The sequence below is a fragment of the Pseudorasbora parva genome, chromosome 22 (assembly GCF_024679245.1).
Source record: "Pseudorasbora parva isolate DD20220531a chromosome 22, ASM2467924v1, whole genome shotgun sequence".
Classification (NCBI taxonomy): domain Eukaryota; kingdom Metazoa; phylum Chordata; class Actinopteri; order Cypriniformes; family Gobionidae; genus Pseudorasbora; species Pseudorasbora parva.
This window is the reverse complement of record NC_090193.1, coordinates 28,329,585-28,343,051: the sequence shown is the minus strand read 5'-3', so window position 1 is coordinate 28,343,051 and position 13,467 is coordinate 28,329,585. Positions and strand designations below refer to the sequence as shown.

Below are 13,467 nucleotides of genomic sequence, written 5' to 3'. Positions count from 1 at the left end.
TGATTAACACTGGTCAATAGCTGCTACAGACTGGTCGACCAGTTAGATGGCTAGCAATCCCAGTCTAAACCTGTCAATGTCCAGTGAGACCAAATAATGACCAACCTGGACCAGTTCAGACCCGCTAGAATCCCAAAACAAGACAATTGAAAAGCACGTATATGGGGTTACCTGAGAAGGTGGAAGGAGTTGTTTGGTGCATGAGCAGTTTGTCTGGCAGATCTGTGTGTTTATTTCACCCCCAGTTTACATATTTGAAGTACACCTTTAAATAATAGAAAGAATGGTCACCATAAACAGGCTTGACGGGGACATAAATCCAGTTTGGATCCTAATATTTACACAAAGGATTTAGGAGGATTTTAAAGCCAGCGAAAATGTATTTGGAAGAACATCTCCCTTATCCCTAGCTGCTCCAGAGCCCTGGGTTTCACATGTAGATAAGATAAATGTAAACACAGAAAACTAAATACTACCCTGCAATTCAAATAGTCACAAAATACAGATTCAATATCCCCTTTGGTTTCCTTTGACCTCCAACAGAAGGGGTCACATTGGTGTCTCCTTCCTTTCTAATTCGAAATGTGTATTTGAATATAGTACAAAGCATGCTCTCCAAGAGCTTGTCTTGCCATTACAGTACGTCTTGATTTAAACCGCGCGAGTGCCATGGGGGATATTTTTGATCTGGATCTGACCTGATTACACCAGCAAGTGCAAACTCATTTCACTGCTTTCATGGTGTGAATGTGGAAGTCCAGTGACACACAGCCAAGCCACACTCTCCAATGAGCCGTCGTCAAAGATCTCCCAAACAAGTCACACGATTTTGTGAAGTTAGATGGATTGTGCCAGCCAGCCACTTACTGTATCACACCTAGAACACGGGTAGATTGGTTTGATCAGCAGGGGAAAGATGGATCTAAAACAAATTTAGAATGTAGCCCTGGCTCAGGCACTGAGATTTTCGGGCTTGTTTCTGGGTTTCATCACACTTGTCCTCTTGTGTAGAATCAAACGATCTTATAGTGAGCTTTCACAAGTATTAAAAAGTAAGGACTTCAAAACAGAAAGAATGAAAGAATTTAGTTTTGTGTGTGTGGGCTTCCAGGCATAGCTGCAGACAATGCTAAACACCATGGGCCTTTGTAAAGGAGCGTATAAGAATATTTTATATTCTTTTGCCTCTTGTGAACTAACCTGTTTGATGTGAATTTTTTTTTTTTCATTGCCCCGCTAACAACCATCAAAACCCTTACATTCCCCTTTCTGGATTAGCATATAACAAGAAATGCCTATAATGAGAAATGCCTAAATTGTTGATGAGTTGGTGCAAGATTTATATCTCTTATTTTTTTTTTTTGTCCTTTCTACAAAACTGAAAAAGGTATTGATTATTGATTGTTTAAAAAATAGTAAGGAAGGTGTTTTTGAAAAATTGTTTAAAGTATTCATAATTTAACACGTTTCTTATGTCTTGGCATGTTTTTATTTTTTATTTTATGCATTGTATTTTCAAGGGATGCACTGATATTAATATTCTGGTGATACCAATAAACTGTAAAATTATTTACTGATACATTTTTACATTCAAATCTTAAAACAAACCGTATGAAACTGGTTGTTCATTTTTATAAATAATTTATGTAAAATATAACAGCAAATATATGAAAAAGAGAAAGCACATACAATTAAATATCTAATTAAAAAAATCTCAAATATTGGTATTTGCATTTAGTACCAATATCTTGTGCATCCCTTTCTGCATATTGGGTTTCGAGTGATTTTAATTTTTCTCTCTCTTCATCTTTTTTCCTTAATGTACACATTCTTGTGTAAACACACACTACTTCCAGAATGAGGTGTTTCCTGAGCCTCTGTACACCTGGACACGGGTGGGCGGCATACTGCTGGACGGCAGTAAAGAGAGAGACGGGAAGGAGCTGGTGTTGGAGCGAGTGCCTGCAGAACTCAATGGCTCCATGTACCGCTGCACGGCCCAGAATCCATTGGGCTCCACTGACACACACACACGGCTCATTGTTTTTGGTGAGTCGCTCCAGCAGTTACTCATTATTCCATCCTAAATTCACAAAATAAAGTTATTTGTTAGATTTTGTAATATTTAAGTCAATATATATATATAAAATAAATTACTTTTAGTAATATTTTAGTCGGCCCCACTTTATATTAGGTGGCCTGTGTACTTACATCAAAAAATAAGTACAATGTACTTACTGTGTTCAGATTGTATTGCAAAACACCTTTGCTGATATTGAGGTGAGATACGGGTAGAGTTAGGGACAGGTGTGGTGGGATGGGTCAGTTTAAGGGTAGGGTTAGGTGTAAAGGAAGTGCCAACTGTGTAAGTACAAATGTAACTACAGAAATTAATTGCAGACGTAATTATATGCAGGCATTTTTTTTAAAAATGTAAGTACAATGTAAAAACATGTATGTACACCAGAGTCCTGCAAGGGGTCGGGTACCCGTGGGCGGATGAAAAATATGTGCAGTATTTCTGTGGCAGAGAGAGAGAGAGAGAGAGAGAGAGAGAGAGAGAGAGAGAGAGAGAGAGAGAGAGAGAGAGAGAGAGAGAGAGAGAGAGAGAGAGAGAGAGAGAGAGAGAGAGAGAGAGAGAGAGAGAGAGAGAGAGAGAGAGAGAGAGAGAGAGACCGGGGTGTGATTGTGAAGGAGCGTCACCTGCGAGCCACACCGGTCTCGAGTCCACTGAGGGAGCTCGGAGGCACATAAGGACGAGAGAGGAGTTGTGTGTTTACGTTTTATTATGTTATATACGTTTTATTATGTGTGTGCGCTTGGCAGATGTCTATGAGGGGCTGCCCACGTTACTTTCATTTTGTTTGGTTAAAGTCTTTTAAATGTTCGCCGGTTCCCGCCTCCTTCTTCCCCCATCGAACATATTTTAGGCTATTACAATTTCTATGTCCAAATTACCATTACACATACACGCAACCACGATATGCCATTTGACCCATCACATCACCACCACTGCGACATTGAAACTTTTGTTGATGCCTCTCGCAAACCCAGAAGGAGCGAGCGTTGCAGGAGTAGCAATGGATGACGTAAAAGTAAAGTTGGTAAGTGGAGTAGCTATATGAAATTGTTGACAATGAGTCTTCAATGAGTCTGACAATGAGTTTCATTAGCCCATTCATGACGCTGTTGTGATGTTGAGAGAGGTGCAGGATAAAAAATAAAGCATTTTAATTTGAATGTTTAAGCGTGTGTGATTTATCGCGGGCACGGGTCGGGTAACGGGCCAAATATTATCGGGTCTGGGCGGGTGCGGATTTATTTTTGATATTTTCATAGGTCACGGGTCAGATCTGGTGCTAAACCTTGCGGGTACGGGCGGGGGCGGGTCTCCAAAAATGGACCCGTGCAGGACTCTGATGTACACAATATGTGCATTGTATTAAATTATTAATTACAATGTTAGTACAGAGTAGTTAAGGCCACCTAAAATAAAGTGGGTCCTTTTAGTCAGTGGAAAATAACATTTGCTCACAAGAAAGTGTGAAATGAAACCAATATTACATATAAGACATTAATTGAAACTAAGCGGGAAAAATGTGTGACATAAGATGACTGCATTAACACATGACCGTCAAATCTGCAGTACCTCTGAAATATCTGGGTCACAGGTGTTTCCTTTAAGGGATATTGTCTTTTGTTAGCACAAATATGACATTGTCAACATCTTGTTAAAAGAAAAATAGCCCCTTTTATGTGATTGTGTGACAGTTTCATTCCCTTGTGGTTTTGTCTAGCCATCCTTTGCTGCTGAAACAGCTGTTCCCACTAAGTCTTGGCTTTGTTTTCATTGATGTTAGAAAGAAATTGTTTGCTCACACTGTTTGCGTGCATGTGTGTGTGTTCCAGGTAAAACCTATGTTATGAGCCATTTTTTTGGTGGCCATGAGGAAAACAGCTTATAAATCAGACCATAATGTTTTTTTGGGTTTTTTTTTTGAAAATGTAGAAGGCAGAAAGTTTTCTGTGTTAGGTTAGTTTAGGGTAGTTTTAGGGATGGAATATATCATTATGTCTATGGAAAGCCCCCATAAAACATCAAAACACAACGTGTGTGCATGTGTTTGTTTGTGTGTGCGCGCTTTGCCACCCCTGGAATAATTTCCCCCCTGAGTTTTCAAGGCTGTCAGGGTTTATGAGAGATCTGCCTATAGCGTGAGCGCAGATCTAATCAAAGATGTGCTTTGGAAGATGAAGGACAGTCGGTGCTCCTCTGGATAATCCGAATGACAGCCAAGGCTGAGGACAACAAGCTGAATACAGTTCACCATCAGGCGTGAACATATTGCACTTGTGATCAATTGAATCAGTTGTTTATAACTGATTAAAAAAAGAAATCTCACAAAATAATGTACAATCATGTACAAAACATTCACACTTTTTGCTAAACTAAATGGGATAGAGCACCAAAAATGTAAAAAAAATTGTCATTATTTACCCTCCCTCATGTCATCCCACTCTTTACCATACGATTACAATGAATGGGTACTGGAGCTTTCAAACATCAGAGAAGGATACAAAAGAATAATACATATCATAAATGTGTTCCATTACGTCGTCCAGCCATACAATAGCTTTGTTTGAGGCTTTGTCCAAAATTGTACAGCTAAAGTTTACAAAAATAATAGAGATGCAGCCAGGCAAGCTCAAAATACTTTATCCCACAATGCATTTGATCGACTTGATTTCGAGATTGACACAAACCTGACTGAATATTTTCCAAAGCATTTTTTTACACAATTATATTGGCACATTTATAAAGGGGACAAAAAAAATCATTATTTTCAAAAGATCGTCAGATTTGATGATCATCTTCCCCTCTTGTGAGTGCAATCAGATAATTGAATCAGTGCGTTTAGACTGGTTTTGTGAACTGAATAAACTGATTCATTACAAAGAAGCCATTGATTTAAATGTGCTGGTGGATGTCAAGAATATAAGTGTATAGCTAATTGATCAGTGATTTATGGGTGACGTAAAGTTGCATCCAGGTAGCTTTGTGATTTTTTATTTGTGGGAGTTTTTAGATCTAAACTGGTCATTTGCTGGTTAACACTGGTCACTGTAGCTGGTAGACTGGTAGACCAGTTAGATGGGTAACAATCCCTGTCTAAACCTATCAATGTCCAGTGAGACCATCTTACTTTTTGGCCCATTTAAAGGGTTAGTTCACCCAAAAATGAAAATGTTATGTTTATCTGCTTACCCCCAGTGCACCCAACATGAATGTATCTTTGTTTCTTCAGTAGAACACAAATAAAGATTTTTAACTCCAATCATTGCTGTGTGCCAGTCATAATGCATGGGAATGGGTAACAATTCTATGGGAGCAAAAAAAACATGGTTAGACAACATGCACAAGGAGTCCTGTGGCTCATGACAACACATTGATGTCTTAAGACACAAAACGATCAGTTTGTGTAAGAAATCGAGCCATGTTTATATCCTTTTTTACCTCAAATCCAATGCTATTTCCAACAGCCTGGAACGCACTTTACTTCCGGTTAGGACATGCACAGGACGCCATAGCATTGTATTTGAGGTTAAAAAAAAATCTATAAATATGGCTCGTTTTCTCACACACACTGATCATTTTGTGTCTTAAGATATCAATCTGTCGTCATGAGCCACAGGGCTCTTTGTGCATGTTGTCTAAACATGTTTTTTTTTTTTTTTTTTTTTTTGTTCTCATAGAATTGTTACCCATTCACATGCATTATGACTGGCACACAGCAACGATTGGAGTTAAAAATCTTTATTTGTACTGAAGAAACAAACACACCTATATGTTGGATGCACTTGGGGTAAGCAGATACACATCACATTTTCATCCCTTTAAGCTTCAGTCCTAATTCACAGTAATTGTACGAAAAGAGTTTCTCTTTTTTTATCCCCACGGAAGTAAAATGGGGCAATAACACGAGGGTGAGTAAATGATGACATTATATTAAATTTGTAGATGAGCTACATTTCACTGCCCAATTCTTTTCATTGACACTTTTGTCCACTTTTTAGTGTGCTTCCAAGCTAAAACTAAGGAAAAACACCCCCTTACGCCTCTCTTTATTTGCATCTACAAATCTTAGGGCGGAAGTACAGGAGGCCATTTGGTGGAAAGTGGTTATTTGGGGAGGAGGTCACCTGGGGAATAGTTCACATGGAGGAGCGTTAATGTCTATTTAAGTGCGCTCTACGTCATCATCCGCCTAATTAAATTGATCCTTGTTCTTTTGAGTCTAAACACAGGTGGCACAGAGGGGAGAATGGTGATTAAGAGCCTTCGAACTGGGCAACTATTGACCTGTTTCAATAGCCATTCATTGAAGCCCATCAGCTGTATTAAAGAACAAAAATGAGCATTTAGGAGAAAGGAAGCTTGTTAATATAGATTTTTGCTGCTATGGTATCATTCGAGGGGGCGGATGAGGATTCGTGGAAAAGATTTTGGTGCTTTTAAAATTTTGCTCATCTGTGCATTCACAGAAGTCAGAGTTCAAAAGATTGCAGTCTTTGGTGGATTTTACATTAAAGCAAGCCAAGAATAGGAGTTAACTTATGAACTTTGGCTGCTGATAGCTCTTTGGTGGTATTCTGGTCTCGTCTCTGTGAGATTTGTGGTTTCTTATCCTTTATTAGACCACAAAACTATGATGATTATCTTTTGTATTATCCACTAATACACTCTTTCTCTCTCCCTCTCCACCTTTTTATCCCCCTCATCTTCCTCTGTTCTGCAGAAAACCCAAGTATGATGAAAAACACACAGAATCCGAACAGTAAGTATTTGAACGCCTCAATGATTAGATTCCATGGCTGTGTGAACCTTTTGATGCCTCTTGTTTGAGAAGAATCTTTGAAGAATTAAAAAATACAAAAGAGCAGTTCCTCAGTGTTTTCTTCCTATGAGTGGTATAATTGCAGCATTGTGCAAGTAAAGTGTACAAAAAAGTACAGCGATGCAGCAAGGTCGGAATACTGTATCCCACAATGCATTCCACTCATGCATCTCTTATTTTACACAAAATTGGATTACATTTTACAAATACCTATTCATTTATAATAACTGGACATCAATCATTGACTTAAATAAGCAACACTGTAAGCTCATGTGCTGTGTTATTTTATATTATGTGACAAGCATAGCATACTATTTTTTCTAACTTATAGCAGTTCCAGAGGTTTCTTTACACATAGTATGTCTGCAAAACATTAAAAAGTACAGTTATGCAAAGAAGAAAGGTTGGTTGCTTGGTTCCACAATTCAATTCTCTCATATCATTCATTTTGAGGGTGAATAATGAACCAGTCCCAACATCTAGTATTACCTTTGCTTATTATTTGCCAAAGTTATTATAGTTTTTATGCAAAATCGGATTAAAAATGCCACATGATATTTATTTCCAGAGATGATAACTAGACATCATTGACTGAATTATATAGAGTATAGTCTATATGTTTCATAAACAGAGTTTCCTACGCGGGGTATAATTATGGAATTGCTAAACTGTGGTTTTTAAATTACAGTTATACAGCATGTAAAATGACAGACGTTGATCTATAATCATACTAAGAATAGGAGAATACCAGAGATCCAATAACCAGTTATTTTGTAGATTGAAAGGGTGCTGTAGTACACTGCTATTCAGATACTGTCCAGGGAAAGGAAAATGCAGTCAGTTTTATTTATTTTTTAATTATTTCCCTCGCTGAGACTTTTCTAAAGCTGCATACTGTGTTTTTTTTTTATTGTCTCTGGTCTCTCTCCGTCCTCTCCTCCTCTCAAGAGGCCATGTGTCTTGCGAAGGCCTGCTGCTTTCATCATTTAGAATCTAGAAGTGAGCCATCACTTACCAATGCACCAGCGCGTCCACAGCAAATATAATTCAGTGATGGATTGCGGTTGTTTTATACATTCAGTGCTGGCTCATTTACAGTTTCTTAGAGACTCATATGTAAAGATGAAGAACTGTCAGGCAGAGGGTTGGAAAAGAAGGCCTGTGCCCTTTTTTTTGTTGTTTCTCCTTTATTCTTTTTTTCGTTTCTCCTTTATTCTTTTTTTCATTCTCTCTTTCGCCTCACCAAAACCACTCGCCGCACCCCTTTCCTTTGCTCCGGCGTATCTACGGATGTAAATTTGAATATGCAAATGCAGCAGGGCAGGTGTGTGAGAGCAAGGACAGAATCAGGTCAACGTGAGCGCTGATCTTGAGTCGAGCCTCAGATGCCCCTCGTATGCAAGTCAAATGGCTTGTAGAACAAGGCCTCGGGAGGTCACCATGTCTGACATGTGTCTGAATCTCAAACACCCTCTAGATTCACAAAATAACACCCTAAAGACTCTAGTGCTCACAAATGGCCAGACGTCTGGAATCCTACTGCTGTATCCTTAGGTAAAAAATAATAATAACACTTCGCACAGTATGTTTTGAACATAGACTGTGAATAACAAATGTATTTTATAAAGGGGATAGTGAGGCACAACCTAACACTTTGTTAATCTCAGTTTGTGGAAATCCACTTGTGGTTCAGAGTATTTATTTTTTCCACATTCATTTAACACATCGAGTGCAATTATATGGTTTTGTTTCATTAATATAGTGTACTATTTTTTCTTGATTTTACCCTGAAAGAATGGAAATGTGACAACATGCCCCATAGGTGTTACATGGTAACAGGCAGATTGTAACATCACCATATGACCTGATCTAATCAAAAACATATCCAAGACAAACTAAAATATGTTGTCAATAAAATACAATTATTAAATTTTTAAAATAATGACATTTTTGAATCATTAAAATATAAAAAAAATTGAGTTTGACAACAAACAGCTAAATACAGCTATACAGCATAGATCAAACATAATAATAGCCTAAGGAATAATCTCTGAACATTGATGGTCATTATTCACCCTTTTCGGTTTCTTAAAGGAATTTATAAAAGTTAGAATACAATAGTGTAGTTCTAATAGACCCCTTCACGGGTGACGTCACAGGAAAATTCACAGTTCGCAGTGCGCATGTCGGGGTCAGAAAGTTAATTCCATCCCATTGAATTGTATATTAACCAGAGAATTTCTCATCAAGAAAAAAATGCCTACTTGCATCGTGACCTGTGAAAATTGCACCAGTTGTGAAGTCAAGTTTTTCAGGATTTGGGTGCGACATATGTGGCTGCAAGCTATCACGGGCTTGGGTGTGTTAATGATATCACGCAGGTGGAGGAGTAATAACTGCTTTTAATGAATTAGCTTGAGATCGAATTCATGCTAGATTTTGCTATAAATTATAGACATGGCATCTGAGGACTAATTCTCTTTTTTGTTCTCAATAATTTTACTTCATTTCCAGATTCGTTCAAAAGCTCTTAATTCTTAATGTCCACACATGCACTCTTTAAAAAAAAGTTGCATTGAGAAACTAAAAGACATAAATGACATTTGTATGTATTCAAAATATAATATATGATCGTACTGAATGTCAGCATGCTTTATTTTGCTCAAGAAAAGGATTTATTAAGTCCACATCAGGCAAATAAGAAAACACCTACGATGTTGACAAATGCACGCACAACTGGGATTTAGACTTGTGTCTTCTGCTGGTTAAATCAGCATTAAAGAACGATCTCAACTGTTAAATAACAGATACAAGATTAAATATTATCAGATTTTTCGCTTATTTTAAATAAACAAAGAAGATGGAAGACACAAAAAACAGAGATGAAAAATAAACTTAATTTCATGTTAGTTCACCAAAAAATGAAATTTGTCATTTATGACTCACCCTAATGTCGTTCCACACTCGTAAGACCTCCGTTCATCTTCGGAACACAGTTGAAAATACATTTTGGTCCCAAAATAACAAAAACTACATCTGTATTCAGCATTGTCTTCTCTTCCGCGTTTGTTTTCAAACCTCAAATAAAGATTCAAATGGTAATGAATCAGCGGATTGATTCATAATTCGGATCACGTGTCAAACTGCCAAACTGCTCTAATCTGATCCGAATCATGAATCAATCCGCTGATTCATTACCGTTTGAATCTTTATTTGAGGTTTGAAAACGCGGAAGACAATGCTGAATAAAGTCGTAGTTTTTGTTATTTTTTGACCAAAATGTATTTTCAACGCTTCAAGAGATTCTAACTAACCCACGGATGTCACATATGGACTACTTTGATGATGTTTTTATTCCCTTTCTGGACATGGACAGTATAGTGTGCGTACACTTGCATATGCTCTCAGACTAAATATAAAATATCTTTAACTGTGTTGCGAAGATGAACGGAGGTCTGACGGGTTTGACATTAAACATTTTTTGGTGAACTAACTCTTTAAGTAAGAAATGTATGTTTAGTGATATCTTCCAAAGATTATTATTTATTTATTTATTTATTTTTTTGCCGTAATTTTTTCTCTAAATAACGTTGATATGGCGTTGATAAATAGATCTGGTGATGTAATCCTCATATGCTGAGATCTTATGAGTTTTTGCCATCTTTTATCTTCAGTTGATTTTATTAAGGCTGTGGCTGAAGTCAGTTGTGGTTCTTGTGTTTCTCTTTCCTTCAGTGAGGCTGCTCATTATCATCAGGTGTTCATCATTAATGCTCACTCATCACTTAATTATCTAGTTAACTTGAATACCACTTCAATGGTACTTTATCTCAGTAGTGTGCACTAGGCAGTGTTCATTTATACATACATTTGCACTATTACATAAAACGTATCTATTTCATTTACATATGACTAACAAATATGAATCACATTAAGTTTATTAGTTTGTTTCTGTTAAAATTGTGTAATCTGAATGGATGGAATATTGTTATGTAATTCAAATACATAAAACTTATATTTAGGCAGAAATATTTTTTGGAATGTGGACCAAAACCACTTTTTTTTGTATCAGGCTGTAAACCTTTTTTTCGGCTGTAAAGTTGGACATTTTAACATGGGGAAGATACAGATTTGACTCCCTGTTGGAGCCTGTCTCTAGCGGTCAGTCGATGAATCGCAGTTTAAGTCACTTCTGTGTTGGATTCAAGAGAGACCGCGAGAGGTTGCCGCTTGGTCTTGATGCAAGAACTGTTTCAGAATCCACAAATGCATGCAGTGATTCACAAATGTACAGAAAGCAATCCACAAATACACAGGAAGCCATTCGCAAATGAATGCCAGGGAGAGTTTTGTGTGTGACATAAAATAGATTTGTGAATATGTCTTTTATTGGCAAATCTCATTGTATTTATCTATAAATGTAATCCATTTTTGTGAAACTCCTAAAAGAGATTTGGTGATGTAATTCAATTTATTTGGGAATGTGTTTGATTTTTGAGATTTTCAATTTATTTGTGGTTCATAAACTATTTTTTTTTTAATAAAGAAACAATTCTACCCCTATCTGGTCGTTGACATGTAGATGCAAAGTTACTTAAAGTTAGTAGAATGTCTAAAGAAAACTATCTCAGTGTTACTATACATTGCTGCGGTATGCTAGTATTCCTTTCTGGACATAAAAACTGAGTTTTGACCATAAAATGAAAATGTATTCATATTGTGGATATGAAGAGGTACTTGTGTTATATTCATTGTAGCACTAACACCCATATAAGCCATAAAAGTAGAAGTAATGTTATGTTACCACTTGTTTTGTAAATGAAAATGAGAGAGATGGTAATAAAATTACTTTAGCACTGAAGAAGTATTGCTCATAATACTTCCATCATCATTTTGTGCTTATTGAAAATTGTGTAGCATTCATGAAAGTTCTGGTCCCGCTTATGCATCACCACAGTACAGGTCGTTCAAGCCATTTAGAGTGCATTAGACGATTACAGCGAAGTGCCTGAGAAAATTAGCTTGCTCATATAGCTTTAACACAGACCACTATACCAGGCTTGTGCAAAATTCAGAATTTCAGAATCGGCCTCCATTCAATGCATGAATTGGAATTTCAATTGAATTGACTCCGCCCCACAGGGCGAATTTGTATTGAATTGGAATGACAGAAAGTGGAGTTAAATTCATGGCAATTCCACACAGTCACACAACAGAAAGAATCTGTTGAATCTCACATACATTTAGTTTTAGGAAGGTTACTTTGGAAATGTAATTGATACTGTTATAAATAACCCATTATAAATGTGGTTTGCTGGATTACTTTATTTGGATTACTTTATCAATGCAAATCAATTAACTTTTTGATTAGTAACTAATTGAAATACGTTTTACCTCAGTGATACAACTAAATACAATTACATTAACTTTGTACTTTAATAACATCATTTCAGTACATGTAATAGGGCAGGTAAAAACTGCTTTGGTTTTCTCTCCAATAGACAAACGATCAGTATCCTCTGTAAGACAAGGGGTACTCAAATACATCTCATGTGGGGCTGTGTCAGCTGGCATGGCAGATGATTTCCAGAAAAAAAAAAGATTTCAAACAAATGTCCACCTCAAATTATTTGGCAGCCATTTTAAATACTTGGTTACAGTAAAGCAGTGGGAAATGTTCCATCATTTTCCACAAAATTACAATTACAATAAATCAAACTTAATTATTTGTTCGGTGACTAGAGCATTTACCATTCATTGTTGAGGGGAAAAATTCCTGTTAATGTAATCTGTACATGTAGTTCAAACTAATATAATTTATAGAATGTGTAATTCAATCGTATCTTACATATACAGTAAAGCTTCATTGTTAAACAAATCATTTTAATTGAATTTCAGTTCTGCTTCCTTTAATTTGAATTGTAATTCTTTCGACATCAATTCAAATTCAGTTCAGGAGTCACTCTCAATTTAAATCTGAATTGTGCACAAGCCTGCTCTGTACCTCAGCTATCACTCAAGAAAAATTATTCTAGCTATTTGCTCATTTTATTAAAATAAAATAAGATTAAACCACACAAATCTTTAGTTTTTTACTGAATTTCCATTTGCACTCTGTTGTATTATGTTAAATTAAATTAAAGGAAATGTGTAAAATATTAAGTTAACCTAAACCATTTGTGTGGAGACTGCATGAATCATTTCTGTTGCGCTGACTGAACTGGGAAATGTATTTCCAGTTCCCAGCATGCTTTGCATAGGGATAGATAAGGAGAGTAAATGTTGAAATTGAGTGCTGTTTAATGTGGGTTTTTTTAAAGGGAAAGACCTGTTTGGTGTTCAGTTATATTTAACATTTAAAAGAGTTTATGTTATGTCCATTTTTGAGGTTACTATTGTCATGAAGTGTAGACTTTTTTTTTTCAACTGTGCTAATGCCAGAGGACAATGATCATTGCTTGCTTGCTACAAATGTTACACTACATTTAGAATATGAACAAGTGTTTTGGTTTGGTCATTCATTATTATAGATTTAAATAAAACAAATGTGTGTGTTTTTTAGTAACAGATA

At 36.5% G+C, this 13,467-nt stretch overlaps 1 protein-coding gene across 2 annotated transcripts in view; it reads left to right on the top strand.

The window, feature by feature from the left end:
• igsf21a (immunoglobin superfamily, member 21a) overlaps positions 1-13,467 on the top strand; it is a 326,928-nt gene that overhangs the window by 311,867 nt on the left and 1,594 nt on the right. For both annotated transcript variants that reach the window (XM_067431041.1, XM_067431042.1), the window contains exons 8-9: positions 1,857-2,049; positions 6,798-6,836. In XM_067431041.1, the coding sequence (XP_067287142.1) occupies positions 1,857-2,049; positions 6,798-6,836 (232 nt within the window). The remainder of the gene's footprint in view (positions 1-1,856; positions 2,050-6,797; positions 6,837-13,467) is intronic.